At 41.0% G+C, this 20,935-nt stretch overlaps 1 protein-coding gene across 4 annotated transcripts in view; it reads right to left on the reverse strand.

Annotated features, from left to right (window-relative positions):
* Nucleotides 1–1,999: 1,999 nt before the first annotated feature.
* Nucleotides 2,000–20,935, reverse strand: part of FILIP1 (filamin A interacting protein 1) — a 124,593-nt gene continuing 105,657 nt past the window's right edge. For 3 of the 4 annotated variants that reach the window (XM_061623147.1, XM_061623149.1, XM_061623150.1), the window contains 2 exons: nucleotides 17,620–17,843; nucleotides 2,000–4,614 (listed from right to left, as the gene is read on the reverse strand). In XM_061623147.1, the coding sequence (XP_061479131.1) occupies nucleotides 17,637–17,843 (207 nt within the window). In that variant the 3' untranslated portion in view covers nucleotides 2,000–4,614; nucleotides 17,620–17,636. The remainder of the gene's footprint in view (nucleotides 4,615–17,619; nucleotides 17,844–20,935) is intronic. The other variant, XM_061623148.1, reaches the window with a different exon arrangement.

Consider the following 20,935-nt stretch of genomic DNA (forward strand, 5'->3'; position numbering starts at 1 on the left):
TTTTTTTTAAAAAAAACTGCTGGTGGGAAGTTTTCTTTTGTAGGCTGCTGAGGAGTCTATGTGTCTGGTTTTCCAGAAAGACAGAAATGAGAAGACGTGTAATGGGTTAACACTGTGCAGCAGCTCAAGGTCGGAGACTGCAGCTGGCATGAAACAGAACATCTATAAAGCCTTGAAAGAGAAATTGCAAGGTGTGGGGGGTGTTAGGAGTGTTAGGAAAGTATTCATGTCTGTATCTGTGAGAGAAATCCTGTCAGTAAAGACTCTTAACAAGTAACGGTCTGTTCTATTCCTACTGGGTACTGGGTTGGCACACGCAATCAATACACCGCTGCAACATCTTTTCCCACTGCTTTTCTGGCAGCTGGCCCAACACCAAACTAAAAAACAGACAAAAATCCCTGGTCAGGCCATTAGCTATTTGTTTCCCTGCTTGATAGCCCTCAAGTACAGCAGCAGCACATACATAAGCCCAGACACAGAAGGAGGTAATGGACCTCTAAAAGGAATTCTGCCCGTGTAGCTTCAGACAGCTTATATGTGAACTAACCCTAAACGGGCTGTGCACTTAACTGATCTAGAGAGCGTTAGAACTCTCCTGAAATATGCTTGACTGTGCCTCTAAAGGCAAAAATGTGCGGCAAGACATATTACCCTAGAATTCATCAAAACTAGAATACATCCAGTATTTAAAACAACTGTTTAGAAACAACTAGAAATAAATACGTTTAGAATCATACAGCCATTCAATAAAGAACAGGAAGTGTTTATACCCAAAATACTGACTCAGCATATCTAACTACCCCTTTTACAAGCTACCAGTCTTTTTCAAAAAAGAAAATCTATTTTTTAAGCTTTTTCCTCCAACTCCCCCTCAACTCCTTTCTCTACAATTCATGGGTGGGAAACCTGTGGGTCTCCATGTTTGTTGGACTACAAACCCCATTATCCCTGACCATTGGCTATACTGACTGGGGCTGATGGAGCTGGAAACAACATATGGAAGGCCACAGGTTCCCACCCTGCTCTCCTGATTGGATTCTCCCCATCTGCCAGTCATTCTAACTCCACCCACCATTCCATCTCACTCTCTTGCTGTCCTCTTCCTTCTAAGTCATTCTGTTACAATTAGTTTATTTTCTATTATGCTCAATTTTGTAGAGTGAAGAAGATCCCCCCCCAGTCTGGTTTCAGCCAATACAGGTGAAGTGTACACATTTCAACTGTTGTAGGACAAGAAATGTATACTTGTTCAATTTGTTTGTACATTCCATCCTATTTCTAAGGTAGACATTTGCAAATAATCCCGTACTTGGCTAAACCATTTAGACACTTTATTAGAAATCAGTATAGCCATAGCATTAGCTTTCTGAAAAGGCTGGAAAGTTACATTGGCAATCTAAATCTGATTACAGTCTTCAAGTATTTTGTTGACATACTGGATCCAGCTCATTATAAAAATGAGGGCTATTTCCAACCTAAGACCTCAAAGATTAGGTATCAGTCACTTGCTGTAAGATGCTGATAAACGTCACCAAACAGTAATTAGGCAGGTATCCATTTCACTGATGACACACACAGCCTGAAGACAAAACATTTATCTTGGTTGTGAAATAGGTATGCATGTGCCATTGTTAAAGTGACACTTACCTGCATCTTAGGGCACAGGGACCTTATGACACACATCATAAAAAAAGCAATGTAACACAGTATAGTTGCTGCCTATGAGCTAATTTGGGATACACAGCTCTGCTCTAGGTGCTCCACATCCTTCTACAATGTAGTTCATGAAATGAACTAGTTTGTTGGCTTCCCCTGGATACAGATTGCTGCTAAAATATTCTTGTTGCTTGCTCATTTGAGGAAAATTGTGGGACAAAAGAATATTGTACTTATAAAATCAGAAGCAAATGAAGCCCAGGGCAGAGGGAACTATGAATGTGTGAACAGAATAGTAGTAGTAATTGGTGCAGAATCAAAAGATTACTGGAAAACAAAGTATGGACACACATAATCAGATTTTTTTTAATGTTCATGATTTTCAAAGGAACAAAAAATTTACAAACAAATCATAACACTTCTGAAGTCTGCCTAGAACCTGAAGGATGCATTTCAAGGTAGACAGACTGGATCGCTATCTCACTAGGAAGTTGAATTCTGTGACAAACTTGTCTGTTGTGCTCCTCCCAGCTTCATCCTGTTCAAGCTTTGGGAAAATAAGTCTTTTTCGTTTCATTGGAACTTACTGTCATGTGTGTTAACCATGGGGCCACTTCACATATTATATCTAAGAACTTTTTAGGTGTACCAAAAAGCATAAAGTGTGAAATCACTATCACACAGCTACGGTCAAGCAGCAAATCATGTTTGGCTACAGCTTCTTGTCAAGTGTACACTTGGTGACAAACCTGGGTTTGCTGCTGCACAATGTGTGAAACGGTTATCAGCTATTTTCATTTGGTGCTTTGTAGAAACATCCTAGCAGTGTATTTCCACTCCAATTTAACTGAACCTCCTTAGATATTCTAATGTATTAGTTCTCTCCACCCCAATATCTAACTTCTTGCTATTTCACCTTGTCTGGAACTTTTTGTTCATCTTGGCAAGTCCCTTTCCTACTTTTATAAATGAACAAAAGTCTTTCTTTACAATAAACTTTCCTCCCAATACTTTTCTTCTGCTATCCTCAGCTTCTATTCCATGCTGTAAACAGGTAACCTTTCCCTATCCTCATTCACTACTTCTTTTCTCAAAATCTTCCCGTTCACTTCTTCTCTCTCTCCTTTACCAACCCTATGTCTAGCTCTCCACAGTGGCCAGGACCAAAAGCATGAGAGGGCTTGATGAGTCACTAAATATGGATTATATCAACAACACTTACCTTGCTAGTGCATTTGTAACAGCACTGATTAGCACACAGTGGATGCATGCTCCCCTTTCTTGTGAGCACCAGATGCACTGCTTTAGTGTGCCTTACACTAACAACCTTTTTTTTATCTAGAAGTCCCTCAATTATATGCCTTCCGTGTTCTGTACAGTGTGGATCCAAAATAATCCTTAAGAGTATTACTACCCATCACTTACATTATTTTTTTTCTATCAACACTTTCCCTATTGCATCTATATACAACCAACCAATCAATATATATATATATATATAAAGTGTGTGTGTGTGTGTGTAAAATGCACACACAGAGACACTATTCAGCATCCTAGAATGTGTACAAATATGGGAACAATTTGAAACACCTATTTTTTAGAAGTAGTTTAATAATGTATGGATTGTATTTCATTGAAAAGACATTTTTTAAAATGCATTTTTTATTTAAAATGCAGCTACCACAGGATTCTGATAGAATTCCCAGAGTGCTTCACCAGTGCTGGTGACTCAGACAAATAATACTATTTTTGCCTTCCATCTAGAATATAATATTGAAATAGGAGCAAGGCAGCCACTCCTAGTGTAAAGTGTAACCCACTAACATAGTCAAATAAGGCTAGGCTGGTATGCTCCCATACTGTGTGCAGCAGATTTGGAGTATATCATAGCAATTCAACTAGTGAAGCAGCTGGCAAATAATTTATGGGCTGATACAATGCAGAGCTAGGCATGCCTAAACACAGTGAAATTAAAAGGCTCAAGGGCACTAAACTCTGCATAGGATTAATCAATCAGTGTTTGACTCACAATGGAACAAACATAAATAAATGAAATAAATGTGAATGGTTGATAAGCTTCAGAATTAGCAGCCCCTTCCGACACTAGGGTTACAATTGGAACACCATGTTACTGTTGCACACTTGTGAAAATTTATTTGTTACAGTGTAATTAAGAAACCTTTTTGGTACAGACATATGTTAAAACACACATTATGTGAGCATGGCGTAATAGAAATCAGCATACAACATTTAAAAACGATTCTTCAGTCTAATACTGTTTCAAAGCTTTGGTTTGTTGGTGTTCCGTTTTATATTAAAACCACAGCACAGTGCAAAAAAAACCCCTATAATATTATCTCACAGAGCAGTCTTCAGGGCAGTTAATCTCTCAGTCACATTATGGCTAGGAAATGTTGTGGCAAAGTTTTCTTAAAAGGTGCCATTATTGAGGTCAAGTCAACATCTTTATAAACTCCACTACAAAATATATAAACCGGCATTCTGAAATCTTTTACAGTGTATTCTACTAATGAACGTGCCACAGACAAGCAAAGTCAGAAGATCTGGCCAAACAACAAGCTTCCATTACAAAGTATATTATAAAAATAAATTATGTAGGAAACACCAAAATGTAAAGCAAACATGATTCAAAGGCTTTGCAAAATTAGAGTAAAACTGGCACAAAATATGTAGTTCTCTTTCTATCTAATATCAAAAAGTCAAATATATGGTTTCTTTAATAAAAAAAAAAAAGATCTACACAGGAAAAAAACCAGATTCCAATGAAAGGAGTAAAATCCATAAGCAATCAGTAGCACGGAAGATCAGTGATGGAGGTGGAGCTTCAGCAGTGATCAAACCAAGTGGTGTGGAGAAGAAGTGCACATGTATAGTATGGAGCTTGCATGGCATATCATCTTGAGTTCATGCGTAACTGATGAATGATGATGCTCTCTAAATGGGAAAAAAAACATAGCAAGCAAAGGCTGTTACTGTGAGAATACATGAAAGGCTATGGGGGCCTATACTGTTAATTCTTTAATCCCATCAATGGTTTAGCTACATTACAGAAACTTCAAAGTGCCACTTCAAACAAAAAAGATAGAACAGAACTGCTCATAACAAGATTGCCAAAGGAGACATTAGAATTAGTAGTATAACTGAGGACATTCTATCTCCATGTTCAGATCACATCTACTATATGTTTTGGAAAGTTGTTTCTTTGCTATGTATTTCAATACCTCTTGAAATAGCATAATTAAAATTTGCATGAAGTTTTCTAAGATCAAGGAGCAGGTTTTCATCTATATTTGGATTCAATTGGGTGCCATGTTGAATCAAGATGGCAGACTGACTCTCAAAACTACACCGATGATTTTGTTTCTTCAGATTCCTAAGCGATGCTGGGTATGAGGCTACTAAATGTAAATGTACTGCCTTCAAGTTGATTCCAACTTACAGCAACCCTATGAATAGAGTTTTCATGGTAAGCGGTATTCAGAGCTGGTTTTACTATTGCTTTCCTCTGAGGCTGAGAGACAGTGACTGGCCCAAGGTCACACAGTGAGCTTCATGGCTGTGTGGGGATTCGAACCCCGGTCTCCTCATTCGTAATGGAGGGGATGTACTCTAGTTCACTCATGTACAGGGAATCTCAGTAGAATACAGTAGAGCCCCCATCAGCACCTTCTACCACTTCAGTACACAACCATCAGTGACAGAGCCAATTAGGCAAAATAGGAGGTTCATACACACCTCGTGTTTCCCCAGCCAGCTGTCCCATCTATTTAGTGCAAGTTATTCATGGCCACAAGTAATTTGCATTGAGGAAAGACAAACCTCCCATTTCCCCTACAGCCCCTTATTCCAGTTATAATCAAAATAGGCAAGAGGAGGGGGCAACAGCTCTATTGAGCCTTATTAGGACCCTCTGCATATAGGCACCCCACCCAGAGAACCAAATCATGTCTTTAGTTTTTAAAATAAATTTTAATTCAAGTATAATACATACAATTTCAAATACTTAGGGTATTCAATGCTAGTCCTTCAGTAGACCCACTGAAGTTAGCAGGCATGACTCACGGGTTCATTTCAGAGTGTCTACTCTGAGTAGGAATTAGTTCAAAGTAACCCATGCAAATTTCATTATAAATCCAACACCTCTTTTGTCATAGTAAAGTGAAAACGCTTTCTGTTACGGACATTTTAAAAGCAGATTCCAATAATATAAAACATCAATTTCTTTGAAATTATATATTCTCTGTTGATTTTAACTCAAAATGCCACTTACTGCCAGATCCACTCTTGAATTTTAGGAATCCTCTTTCGTCACCACTAACATGCTAACACTACTTGTAGTGGGAGCTATATAAAATGTCAATTCTTCCTTTTCCTTGGCAATTGCATGTAATGTGGTTAAAAAAAACTTTATTGCATCTAAAATTAGTTCTTTTAAAATTACATTTATTTTGCGTATTATGTTTTCCCAATATGCTTTAACTTTGAGAAAACCTCACCAATACTGTTAAAAAAAACCACCTCTCCAAATATTTCCAGAACTAATTCTGTATCTTTAGTTGGAATTATGCTATCTGTATTTCATAGGTTATACCCAGATGGACAGAGCAATCCACAATGGAAGGGGGGGGCGATGGAGGAACCGGTGGAAAGCCCTGCAGGATCTTCCTCTGTTCGGGAGCCACCAGCCTAGCTGAATGCCAGCTCTGCCAGGAGCTGCATGCACAAGCTGGCTGGGAAGTGCTGGCTTCCATGAACAGGCCTCCCACGGAGTAAGCTCCCCAAAGGGCACAATGGAAATGCTTCTACTGTGTCAACCTTTTGGCCGGCAGAGTTTCTGGGCGGATCAGGATCCGGGGGAGGACTCCGAATGCAAGGAGGATCTCATGCAAGTCTCCCTCCCACAGCTTTGCCCCTGCCACACCCCCAGAACACCCCTTTTGGGGGCTTCTGCCAGTCCTCCATCCACTGGGCTGTCTGTCTCTGGCAGACCCCCAGTAGCACCAACAGGCTCCTAGCAGCGCTGCAGTGGAGGGCTGCTACTGGCAGAGGGTGGCAGTGCCAGGAGCCTGCCAATGTAGCTGGGGGTCCGTGGCATCCAGTTCTCCCTAGCCCAGAGGAAAGATCTGTTGGATTGCGCCCTAAGTTAGTTACAGTTGAGTCCCATTGATATTAATGTGAAAGGTTAGTCATGACTAAGTCCCTTTGACATCAATGGGAACTAACTGCAACTAACATGGGGTGCAATCTTATAACTATTTAGCTGGGAGAGAGCCCCCTTAAACTCAATGGGATTGACTTCTGAGTAGACAAGGACTGCATTATTAGTCTGGCTCCAACTCATATGGTTTTCTTTTAAAAAGCTGAGCAGGGAATGAGAGTCTAATCCTTTCTTTACAGTTCCAAGTTGCAGTTGGAAATATCAAATGTAAGATTTTTGAACTCATGCCTATATAAGATATTGTAAGCTTCATAATGCTACTATACATTTTTGATGGGGTGGGGGTTTTCAAAATGATATTTTCAAGTTCATTTAGTTCTTGGTATGGTGAATTTTCTTCTATATACCTTTTTAAAAACTTCTAATTCAAACATATTTAGTCATATATGTATTTGTAGTGTAGGTCTCTGTGTATAAGAAGGTACACAGATATTATTTTACTGGATGCAAAGATTATTTTGAGATATATATGCATTCTACAGAAAAATATATAGTATCAAAAGTAGTCACAGATTAAAGATATTCAAACAGGCACAGTTCATTCTGATCCCAAAGTAAAGCTGCCTTAAACAGGGAAGACTTCTGAACAAACCTGCAGAGATTTGGGTTGTGACATCCAAGCTCTCCAGAAGGCAATGTAAAACATATCTAAGCTTCAAAAAACAAAACAAAACAAAAACCCCAGACACACCTATTTGAATATTTCTCCTTTTCAGGTAGCTACATTGGTACTAAATACTCCCCTGGACAAAGGCTCTGTAACAGGAAATACATTGCATATTAAATTCACTAATAGGCAAAAAATTTTGCGGTTTAAGAACATACCTATAGCCCACAGCTATTCTATCAAACTTTAAAAAGCAGGGAAATTGGGCAGCTATAGTGAATGCACCAGGGGAGCAGGAGACCTAAACCTCTCTCTCAGATATTGTACTGCCCTACAAATTGGTCAAAATGCAAACACCACTTGGGTTGGTCTTTCACAGTCCAATCCACTTCCTGTGTAGCTTGGAAGAATTTGGTAACGTGCCTCTGAGCATATGGTGAGTGGTGGCAACACTTGCCATCTCCAAAGATAGAGAATTATATTTTTGTATGTTTGCTGGTGTTCTTCTTACTTTGCTTCTTTCCTCTGTTATTAATGTTTCTACAGAGAATCTACACTAGAAAATTTTATTTCCCTCATTATTCATCCCAGAAATCTGTGTCAAATTTATTTTTATTAATTACAAAGCCTTTTTATTGGTCAGTATCATATGATGGTGAAGACAGCCTTTTGTGTTTCAAATTGGAGGTTATGCTCTATTTCTATTTTGGGTGCATTAACAGTGGAATTTGGACCTACAGTTTGATGAAAAATCAGACTGATTCCAATATGTTGCTACTTCAGCAATGACTCTAGCTGTTGGAAAAAAGAGGATGCATATTTTCAGCCTGCTATGTTTAAACCACTTCATTTAAGGCAAGGTGGGCACAGTCAATTAAAAACATAGAGCACACCTAGAATGTTGCTAGAATATATTTCATCTCCCACTGTTTTATCTTGTGCAAATTGAGACACTCCTGAGGTTCACTGGAGACTATTCTGCAGAAGTCAGTGCCATTATTCCACAATTATGTTTGGAGCTTTTTTAGTATAAATTTTGCAAAGAGTTGCTGTACTTCACATATTCACAGAAACAGAAACAAAAGAAAATGATTTCCTATAGGAAACGTCACTAAAATTGCAAAGGAAATCAGACATATTTAAAGTGACCATCTGAACTATATCAACTGTCTTAATGATGTTGCTTCCTCCCTGCTAAAATGAGATCAGCACAGCACATGTCTTCTTTCTATTATTTCGGCTGATTGCAGGTGTTGCCACCACTCACCATATGCTCAGAGGCACATGTTACCAAATTCTTCCAAGCTACACAGGAGGTGGATTGGACTGTGAAAGACCAACCCAAATGGTGTTTGCATTTTGACCAATTTGTAGGGCAGTACAATATCTCAGACGGGAGTTCAGGTCTCCTGCTCCCCTGGTGCATTCACTATAGCTGCCCAATTTCCCTGCTTTTTACAGTTTGATAGAATAGCTGTGAGCTATAGGTATGTTCTTAAACCGCAAGGTTTTTTGCCTATTAGTAAATTTCCCTGCTTTTTAATCCGGGAGGTAAGAAATGGGATCCTGTCCAAGTTTGCTGAGAATGGATGGATCATTTGCATGCTTATTGAGTTCAATGGGATTTACTCCCCTGCAATCATGCTTAGGATAGGTGAAACTGACCACAGAGGATGGGGAGGGGGGAGGAGGGGAGGGAGGGAGGAGGGGAGGGAGGGAGGAAATGCAGAGGGGAGGACTGGGAGGGGAGGAGGCAGGATGGAGAGGAGAGGAGAAGAACAGGTTTGATCATTTGCATGTTTATTAAATTCAGTGCGATTTACTCCCGTGCAATCATGCTTAGGATAGGTAAAACGGGCAAGGGAGGAGGAAGGGACAGGAGAGGGGAAAACCAGGTCTGATCATTTGCATGCTTATTTTCAATGGGATTTACTCCTATGCAATCTTGGTTAGGATAGGAAACACTGACCATGGGGGAGGAGGAGTGGGAAGGAGCATATTGGAGGGGGGCAAAGGAAGGTGGAGGGGAGAGCAGGTTTGATCATTTGCATGCTTATAGAGTTCAATGGTATTTACTTCTGTGCAATCATGTTTAAGATAGGTAAAACTGACCATGGGGAGGAGGAAGGGGAGGAGGGGGAAGTGGAAGGGGAAAGAGGGGATTGGAAGAGGATGGGGAGGGATGGGCAAAGGAAGGGGGACAGAAGGGGCAAGAGGAGGGGATAGGAGGAAAGAGAAGGGAGGGTGGGTTTGATCATTTGCATATTTTTTGAGTTCAGTGGGATTTATTTCTATGCAATCATGTTTGAAAATGAAAATGGACTCCCCACTAGGGTTGCCAGGTTCTTGGCCTGAGACTGATCCTGTATCTTTAGGAGAAGAGAAAGACAGCCAAATCCAGGTGTTCTTGCAACGCTGTAATGAGAAAAAACACAAGGTGGAATTCTCCCTTCCTCCTGCACAACTTTTAAAGATACAACAGACCTCTTGGTTGCCAGGCCCAGCCTCCAAGAGGTCTTTTGTATCTTTAAAAGTTGTGCAGGGGGGAGGGAGAATTCCACCTTGTGGTTTTTCTCATTACAGCATTGCAAGAACACCTGCACTTGGGTGACTTTCTCTTCTCCTAAAGATACAGGATCAGTCTCAGGCCAAGAACCTGGCAACCCTAATCCCCACCTATTGCGACCCTTTGAATAGGGTTTTCATGGTAAACGGTATTCAGAGGTGATTTCATCATTGCCTTCCTCTGAGGCTAAGAGGCGTGACTGGCCCAAGGTCACCCAGTCAGCTTCATGGCTGTGTGGGGATTCGAACCCTGGTCTCCCAGGTCGTAGTCCAACACTGACCCAGGGAAGGGGCAGGGAATGGGAGAGAGGAGATTGGGTGGGTGGGCACTGGGCAGAAGATAAGCCCCTTTCCTTTCCAAAAGGAAAACATTGTAAACAGAATCATTCTTTTTCAAGCTTTTCCCCACCTTTTTATTCTACAGCAGACACAGGCAGCCTCCCACCCAAATTTAAACCAAAGCTTTCCCTGGCCACATCCACACCAGGCCTTTATTTCACTTTGGACAGTCATGGCTTCTCTCAAAGAATCCTGGGAAGTGTAGTTAGTGAAGGGTGCTGAGAGTTGCTAGGAGACGCCCTGTTCCTCTCACAGACCTTCAATCAGAGTGGCTGACTGTTAAACCATTCTCTCAGGGGAATAGGAGTCTCTTAGCACCCTTCACAAACTACACTTCCCAGGATTCTTTGAGGGAAGCCATGACTGTCCCACATGAAATCAAAGTCTGGTGTGAGTGTGGCCCCCTGATTAGGTAAGCCCAGCAGCTGTGAGGCTTTTAGAACTCTGACGGTTGTTACTGAGCATGCTCCGCATTATCATTGGGTTCCAGCCAAAATTTATTAAATTAATTAAAAATCAGCCAGACATTTTTTAAACTTTTAAACTGCAGCAGATGAAGGTCAGAGTATGGGGCAACGTCAGTATTAGGATTACAGGTACTCTGTGAACATGGCTGATTTTTAATGAATTTCAACAGATTATACTCTCAGAGAAAAAAGTCCAAAAGGGCTCTGAGGTTTTTCTCTCTTTTTACACTTTGAACTGTCTATTCTCTCTGTTTTGTGTATCGCCATGAAAATTGACAGTGTTGTTAAGCAAGCGTTTCTGAGTTCAGGACTATAAGTTATGTAAGGTTTTGTTTTGAAATGAGCTTATGGGAAGCATCAGAATGGCATGGGGGGTATTTTCAATTTAACATTGCGGAATGTGAGAAATCCCCGCTGGCTATACTATACAGGCACTTTCGTGGCTGTATAATTATAGGGATACAATGATATCCCCCATTCCGTTTAGGTATTGTTCATAGTTGGCTGTATGATATTGTCTCCCTTAGTTTAATTTTGAGAATTTCTAAAATTAATTTGCAAATGTATAAATTTGCAGTTATTTTCAGTCCACTTATATCCACACCCCACCCAACTGCCCTTCTTCTTCTCTCTCTCTTTTTTAAACAGGCTATCTATGTGCACAAAACATGCATTGGTTAAAGCAGCGCAACAAAAAAAGGAAGAATAGAAATCCTGTTACTTAAAAACCTAGCTATTCCAGACGATTGTCACTAGATGGCAGTACTCTAACTTGACTCAAATAGCAATCCCCAGCACACTTACTTGGAATCATGAACCATCAAAATTCATGATAATTATGACCAGGTTGTCATTTCTTTTGAAAAAGAAAACCTGTGATTTATAGCCCTATTTGCTTTTTTATAACTAACAGAATAGCATGCATTTGGCACAGAACTATTTGATACCCAAGTATAAGTAATGGACCTCAAACCACAATAAGGCTCACAGCTGACCAGTTGGAATAAAGTTTGAAAAAATTTAAGTATCATCAAGTCATACTGATTGAATTGTTTTTTAAAATTAGTTTTCACTTTACAATTTAGATTATTTTGCGTGAAGGAGGTGTTCTCTTTGTAGGACTCTGCAAGGCTGGCCCCAGCCATAAGTGGGCACTTGGGCAGACCTGGCACCAAACTTCAGGGGGCCCTTGGTACAGGGTTGCTTACGCCCCCAACATCCCCCTGATGCAGCTGGCGTGGGCTTAAATACGCCTAGATGCCTCACCTCCTGCATCGCCACATCAACATGTTAGCGCACTGCTTGCACATGCCTGCCATCACCCACAATGTGGGCGGGGGTGTCAACCCCAGGCCACAAATCATGCCCTGCGACCCGGCATTGGTGTGGGTTGTGGAGCAGGAGATCCAACCTCCCAGCCACACTTTTTCTTTTGTCACTGGTGCCCCGGTAGGGGCTGCCAACACCACTTACCATCCTCCTTGCTGGGCTGTGTTTTGGCAGTGGGCAGACAGCAATGCCCCTGGTCTTCTGCCATCTTAATTTACCCCCAATGCCCCAGCCGATAGATTTAGGAGTAGCCCTTCTGAGCCACAGGGGCCCATGCCTGACCTGGCCACCCACTGGTGCCAGGCCTGGGACCCTGTGTAGAGTGTTGTTGTTTTTCTTCCAGAAAGCATTTAAGTCTAAAAGAACTTCTATTTGGCTTTGTACATATTGTTGACAACTACTCATTTGGAAACTATTATATATATCTCCAAAGTTGAACATAGATCACATAGTAAGATAGTTTTAAAATGAAGTCAGCTTTTATAAATTGCAAAATTTTAGGTCAAACTCTTGTGAAAGCTCAGTCAAGATTAAGAAAATTACACTAACTTAAGAAAAAAATGATTCTCGGTGAAAATAAGCCCCAAAAGATGGTCCAACTGCCAGCAAATGACAGTGTCAATCAAGCCTAGAAACGTCAGCAGCAAATATGCAGTAAAAGCATGTAAGAGGTCTTTTAAAACCACCCTTACTGTAGTAGCCTGTGCCATAAGCCAGTTAAAACATAGGAAGGCGTTAGCTTACAATGTTTTACAATGGAAGTGTGATCTCCTTACATTGTAACCATAATGACTCCAAAACCTGTTAATCTTGAAAAGGTACCTCAGCAGATGAACACTTTTTAGTCTATCACTGACACTCATCTGCAGAGTCCCAAGTTACTTCAGTACTCTTGGTGCATTACGTTAACAGTAATAGCTGCAATAATTATCTAGGTTACTGCAGCAATAACAGAAAGTTCTTAGGATCCATAGGTCATTAGATGAAGTTTTAATAGCACCAATGGATAGTGCCCAGAGACTAAATTTCCAATTAAAGCAGTTTGGCTTTGCTCAGGTGACACTTGAACATAAGGGGCAATGTTTGGAAACCCTGAATGCAGGCAGAAAGAATATGTACTGTTTTGGCACCCAGTGAAATGGTCAGTGATCATGTGGTCACATGCTCAGTTGATCTCTTATGTGGGCAGACCTTTCTGTGTATGAAATCATGCAATCTTTCCCCCTCAAAGCAAGAAAATAGCTGTCTCTTATCTGGACAACACTACCATAGGCTATGCAAATAGAAGTGGTTAACAAGCAATGTTACAGGAAAATAGCGGCCAATCTTCTCAGCATTAAATTGCCCATATACAAACAAAGCATGATCTAGTACTCTATAATCATCTTTCCACTTCTTCTAACAGACATTGTTGGACCACAACTCCCATCATCACTGACCACGCTAGCTGGGGCTGATGGGAGCTGGAGTCCAACATCAACTGGTGGGGCACAGGTTCCCCATTCCTGCTGTATGAAGTCAGCTCCTATGACATAACATGTGTCAGAGCCAGAAATAGAGCCTAGGATGGGGCTACACAAATACAAGATTCTCAAACAGCTGGATATAGGGAACAGAGTTAGTTAACTACCACCTCAATAGAGTCCTGCATGCACTTATTTCCTTTTTCCCAAAGAAGTGAATGGCTTCCATTCATTCTTATGGATAAAGAAAAGGATTGCACTTGGAGACACTGCTGAAGGAAGGTGAAATCCACCTCCTAGCTTGGCACTTGACTGGCCCTCAGTGAGCTGTTCTGCCTGGGATGTAATGGGGCAAGATGAGTCACTGCAATGTACAAGCCTCACATACTTCACTCATTACTCATTCACTTCACTCATTACTTCACTGTCTCTGCTATCTTTTCGGCGCCTTTTGAAGACTTTCCTCTTTCAACAAGCCTTTTAAGTTGAGACCTATCCCAGTCTGCATCTGTATTAGAATTGCTTTTAATATGTTTTCTTTAATAATATGTTTTTAACCTTTTTTTAAAAAAAATGTTTTCAAAGCTTTTTTTAAAAAAAATGTTTTTAACGTTGTTTTGTTTTAATGTATTTTAAGGTCTTTTTATGATGTTTTAAAGTGTTTTTAGCGTTTCTGTTTGCTGCCCTGGACTCCTGCTGGGAGGAAGGGCGGGATATAAATCAAATAATAAATAAATAAATTATAATAATGGGCATTTTGCCATTGATGAGATAAAAGGCAGGCCCTGAATTCTGCATCTTACTGTCACACTCTTTCTGAGCCAGAAACAAAATTTGACTGTGTGTGAGAGCGAATTAAGTTCTGCCCCACCAATTTTTTTTTAAGAGGGGAAAGGATTACATGAATCGTTTGCACGCCCATTGTCATTTCTCCCATTCACAGAATTAAGAGAACCCTAGTGGTATGAAGCAACATCCTCTCAGCTCCTTTCCATTTTTCCATACAGACGCATTAGCCTATGCGACTAAAGGGAGAGAGAGAAGCAACTATTGCACTGGCTAGTTCTGTCACAGAAGGAGCAAGAGGAAAGCACTGTCAAGGTAGGTGTTGTATGCATGTGCCAAGATATGTGAGAGAAAAGGGGTAAACACAGTGGAGCAGCTGCAGGTGCTCCTATGAAAGAGGTAAAAGGAACAGGGGAGATGAGTGAGAGAAAATCAGTTACTGTGCATAAAGTAACGTTTCTGTGGAGAAAACCAAGACTCAGAAAAATTAATACAGTAGGGCCCCGCATATATGGCGGGTTCCGTTCCGGACCCCCGCCATAAAGCGGAAATCGCCGTAAGGCGGGACCCCATTGATCTTAATGGGGTGCGTCACGCAAAAATGCCGCAGAAGTGGCAAAAGCGGCTTTTAAAGAGGGGAGGAAAGCCGCCGCATTAGCGGAATGCCGGGAAGCGGAGCGCTGGGAAGCAGGGCCCTACTGTATGACACATGAACTACCTGGTGCTGGCATAGTGCTGTGTTAAATTGTTGCTCTTAACCAGGAGCCCTCCAGTTGTTGCTGAACTACAGTTCACAATGTCCTTGACCATAGGCCACGCTGTCTGGGGATGATGGGAGGTGCAGTCCAACCATATCTGGAGGGGCCCAGGTTGGAGAAGGTTGCTCTAAACATTCTCTATGACTGTGTACTGGTGATTATTTCTGTGCAGCAACAGGAGCAACTTCCCCCTTACTGCTACTGTGGCATGAACTTAATTGTTTCATTAGAAACAATGCGCTTGAAGTTCCACAAATTTAGCTACTGTATCAATCCATGTTAAACTTCTGCTTTTACCTTGATGTGAATAAATAAATAAATGTGCAATTATTCATAACTAGAAAACATCAGACATTCAGTGTGACGTAACCTTTAAGTCACTGAAGGCTCTCCCGGGAACATCTGCTAAAACAGCTAAGAAAATACTTAACAAGTAGGAACAATTCAGTTGTCATTCAATGCCAAAATGAATCGGGGAACATGTATTGGAATCTTAATGATTCCACAGAAGAATATGTGCTTTAGCTACTGTTGACTGCAAATCCCCTACAGAAATCTCCATGTGTGGTTATTAACTGGGAAGCCAATATGAGACAGCCTTTTGGTGGAAATCTCTGTCTACCAATTTCTGCTATAGACCTGATGTGATAACGTGTTTTCATTTATTTTCTTCTAGTTTACATATAGCTAGCCCAGTAAGGTAAATAGAAATGTCAACAGAGTTCTGTGGCATTTTAAAGACCAACACATTTATTGTGGCATAAGCTTTTGTAGGCTGGAGAACAATCTATTCAAGGAGTGTCTGACGAAAGCTTACACTATGAATAAAGGTGTCTCAGGACTTCTTGTTGTTTTTGCTGCAACAAACTAAAATGGCCACACACCTGGCATTTGATACACTTCAGTCTATAAAACATGCTAGTGAAGAAAAAAACATTTTTATCTTCCACTGGAGCAGGGATGGGGAACCTGTGACCTTCCAGATGTTACCAGATGACAACCCCCCTAACTCCCGACTATTGGTCATGCTGATGGGGAGCTGGAGTGGGCTATAGGTTCCCCATCCTTGCCCTAGAGTCTTTCTACTTGTGGGTTTCAACAGAATGGCAGACCAATGACACTACTGACCTACAACTCATTCCTTCCTTCATTTTACTTACAACCACTGATTGTCAGCTAAACTGTGCCCTCAAACTACTTCTAAATTACACCATCTCTTTGTTGTGTAGGTTTCCAGTACAGTCTCCTAATGGACAAATCAATTCATTCTGTTTAGCCACTTCATTTTTTATTGTCATTGTTTATTGTATAGAGGTTCTTTTTGGTACTGTGCTTATTTTCCCTTTCCTCCAGAATGGAGTCATTTAGGAATTTGTTGCTGTTCATTCAACTAGATCATTGCAAAACAAGAAGGAAGAAAGGAAAGGAAAACACAGTTTGGAAAAAAAACTGCATGTCAAGTCACCTCTGCCACAGGTTAAGAGTTTTGGTTCTAGTCATTTACTTCTGTGGAAGCTTTCTTCAATGGAAATATTCATTAACAGTTGTGGTTCTATTAGACAAACACAGTTATAATGGCAGCCAGTCATATTCACACAAATTTCCACATCTAAGACATGCTTTCAAAATAAAAGCAAAGCTCACCAATACAGGCAGAACACAATCTAGCCCATGTCCACAAATCCAGGTGTTGAAAAGATAAATACGTGTATGATCTTGAGGAACACATATACTGGGAATAAATTGTTTTTAATATCATGTCTCTAAGTAAAGTCTGCCAGCAGGAATTCTCTCCCACTACTACCCACCCACCACAGTTTACAATAAGATCATCCAAGACCAAAAAGTAGCACAATATAAATTTGGTTGCTTCTAGCAGATTTTAACCATTGCTCACTGACGTGAATGAGAAGGTTTCAGATTATTTGAGCAATCAAATGCAACTAGAGTTGGAAAGAAAAAGATCTGCTAGAGCAAAAATCCTAATTATCCACACCTGATGTTTTTAAAAGAGGTATTTCAATATTTCTATCTCAGAGCTATTAAAACTAGATAAATGTGGCTTCTAAAAGGAACTCCAATATAATGTTCACCCCCATTACATTTCTGGCAAACGACTGACTAAAATGATCATCTGCAGAAAAAAAAATGGGGGAAGGAAGACTGCTACTTGAAAGAGTTCAATCTAAACAGCAGCCACATATTAGAAATTGCTGAACTGGATCTATTCTGAAAGTGAGGTTTTTAATTCAACACAGAGGAGACGGGATTAGTGCATTCAATAAGTAAGGCATGCCTGTATCAGTAGAAGTGACGGCTTCAGCAGACTTAATTAGTATGTGAAAATGCAAACAACTAAACAAACAGGGCTTATTTCCATGATAGCAGTAAAACCTGCAGAACATACCCCCTTAGCCACTGCCCTCAGCCCTTCCCCCCACCAAGGGAGGTAGAGCTACTGGCTGAAGACTTCTTCAGTTCTATTTTCATAGACTGAGTCTCTGCTCGAGGTTCGAATTTGTTCTGATTTCCCGGTCCTGAGGCTGTCACTACTGGTTTCCCTGCTTTCATACCTTTAGATACAGGGATTCGGGTGGGTGTAGGTCTCTGGGATGACCCATCCTGTCCTGTCTGCAAGACAAGAAAAAACATCACTGTAATAAAGACAGATTTCTGGTCAAGTTTCCTGTGATGCCCCGGGATTCCATCTGTGATGCCTTCCTCAATGTAAGGTTATTGCTCTCTCCTTTTCAACATATCACAGTGCTCAAGGGACAGGAGGGAATTCATGGACCTGCCACCCCTTACCTTTTGTGATGTTGCCTACCCCTCTGCCCCAGTCTTTGGAAGGCTGCTTGGGGAGGCATGAATTGGTGAGTTGAGTGGGGTTTGTCGGTTTCATTAAGGACCCATCTACCATTCCCCTCATAGTTTAAGCAGTCATGCTGCATATCCAACTAGCACATATTTAAAATAAGTCAACATCAGGGTCAGCTAGGATTTCTTTTTAAAAAAAAAAAGTTTTTCCAACACTGAACATATTAGTATAGACCAGGGATAGAGAACTGGAGCAGATCAGTGGGCCAGATACATTTCTAGCCCATTTGATGGGTGAAGTCATATGACATCAGGTGATTTAAACTTCAAAGAAAGTGCCCTCTAAGTGTGCTCTTGATTCTTCCCTTCTTCCTCTGCATCCCCAGCTTTAATTCAAGCAGGGGATACAAATATTGCAGCAGGGGCCCATCCCAGCAGGGCTTGAAGTCTGTGCTGAAAGCCCCACTTTCAGCGGGGATCAGCTCCACTCCCATGCATTTATTATTTATTTATTACATTTATATCCTGCCCTTCCTCCTAGAAGGAGCCCAGGGTGGCAAACAAAAACACTAAAAACACTCTAAAACATCTGAAAAACAAAAGTTTTTAAAACACATTGAAACAAAACATCTTTAAAAACGTATTAAAACAAAGATCTTTTAAAACATTAAAAAAAAAATATTCCTGCAGACACAGACTGTGATCTACTTAAAAGGCTTGTTGAAAGAGAAAAGTGTAGAGATGTGGGTTCACAGCCATTGACTCTGCCCCAGTCTCTGACATAGGAATATAGGAAGTGCCTTATACAGAGTCATACCAATGGTCAATCTAGCTCAGTATTGTCTACACTGACTAGCAGCGGGTCTCCAGGATTTCAGGCAGGATTCCCTCCCAACCCTACCTGCAGATGCCAGGGATTGAACCTGGGACCTTCTGCATGCAAAGCAGATGCTCTACCATTGTGCTATGGCCCTCCTCCATGCATTGGGCAGATCATGAGAATCTGTGAATGTACAACTATATTTATGTAGAGTGTATTCATGATTAAGAACCCTGGCAGTATCAAGGTTCCTAACTGCTCATAAGGAGAGCCTGTTCTTGTATTCTGCCCAATGTGCAGTTGCTGGGGACAGGACCAGCCACTGTGATTCCACTCCCTCCCACACATTGACTGAATGCATGCACCAAGCAGGAGGAGCCTTTAGAGACTAATTCCAGGACACGGTTTGAGAAATCTAACCACCATCTCTCACTTACTGTTCCAAAAATCCAGCAAGGACCTATTACTGTACTTCAGTTCATTCACGTTAGGTCTTATAAACACTGCATAACTGGCAGTTATATACCATCTTTAACTGATAAATGCTTGCCATGGGAATAGCAGCCTGATGTGATGTTGAGAATTTTCTGTTAGAGAACACTGGCAGCCACCCCATATGACAATTCCCAGGATTCTCCAGGAAAAGGGAATGACTGATAAACCAATTGAAGTCGGTGGCCTGGATATGCCCTCAATGCAGAACACTTACACTCATTACACTCCACAGCACACCAGTTCAACATTACAGATGGTTTGCAACACTTTACAAATGTGTTTGCACGTTTTAAGAGGAACAAACATAAGAACCAACCCTACATCATTTAAATTCAGTTTCTGTAGTTCACTGTAGAGCATGTGGATATGATTATGAGGACAACAGATAAGACTTTGCAAAGAGGCTAGCTGGTTGCTTTAGAAACACATATCTTACTTGCATGTCTAGGTCTATAATACTATTTATGCAAAGATGGTTTTATTCCAGCTTAAAAGATCAGACATCTGGTTTCATCTGTTCCAAACTGGAGAAGGAATTATAAGGAAGAACTGAAACCACATCTACAAATTTGTGGTTATTACAGTAAAAGACACACTCAGAATGAATTCTGAATCATGAACAATTCTAGGAGACAATTCCAAAAGCAACAAAGCATCTTATGGCCCCTGCAAAATGTCTGTGAACTTGAGCCCACTTCACCGGAAGCTTGAAAAGTTATCTTCAGTTGGCAGAAGACACCCTTCATGAGTCCAGAGACTCATTTGGACTCTGCACAGAGATGTCACAGGTGTACATCTACCTCTTGCATTTCATGGCCACTGGGACCCATGCTTACATTCCTTGCCCCCTGACCTCATGAGTGTGTATGGCTAGGGTCCCCAACATGGAGGCAGAAAACCTACAGTCACTAGCAATGTGGTCAGGGGAAGGGCACACCTTTCTAACTCCAAAAAATGTGATCAGTCAGGCCAGAAGTGCAACTAAAAGCCACCCACCAAATCATTCCAAGATTTTATTTTTTAAGAGGAGAATCCCAACATAATGTCCCACGTTGCAGTATATATGATGCATTGGAGGAAGCAAAGGGCAGATGCCCTTCCTAACTTCAAGAAACCACAGTGAGACTTTTTGTCTTTATTCATCCTTATTTTGAACTCAGTGAAGTGTTTTGTTCCCTCAACTATTCCTGGAACAGTATGTGTGGATTCCATTCAATGTAGCTGTAAGGAAATTGTTCCATCAGGGCAAGCATTTCTGCTTGCCTGATGGAACAATCTCCCTTCTCCTCCCCCTGTGCACTCTAGAGTAGAATTGAGGAAGATGTATGATGCGCAGGGTTGGGAAGTCCCATTGTGCTAGTAGGATCTTTGTGCTGGCTTTTGCTAGTTCAACAAGTTAGTTGAATATGGCTCTGTCTTTCTCTATATATTAAAATCACCTCTAATAATTGAAGAGTGCTTTCTGATTGGTAATGTAAGTTTGCCCATGTCGGTTTATAGCCATGGATTCTTGCACCCATATCATTCTTTAAGTTAAATAACTCAACTCCTTTTCCTGTTTGTGCACCTAACGTGTTTCAGCCTCACCCTC

This window comes from Rhineura floridana, chromosome 4, assembly GCF_030035675.1.
Source record: "Rhineura floridana isolate rRhiFlo1 chromosome 4, rRhiFlo1.hap2, whole genome shotgun sequence".
Taxonomy (NCBI): domain Eukaryota; kingdom Metazoa; phylum Chordata; class Lepidosauria; order Squamata; family Rhineuridae; genus Rhineura; species Rhineura floridana.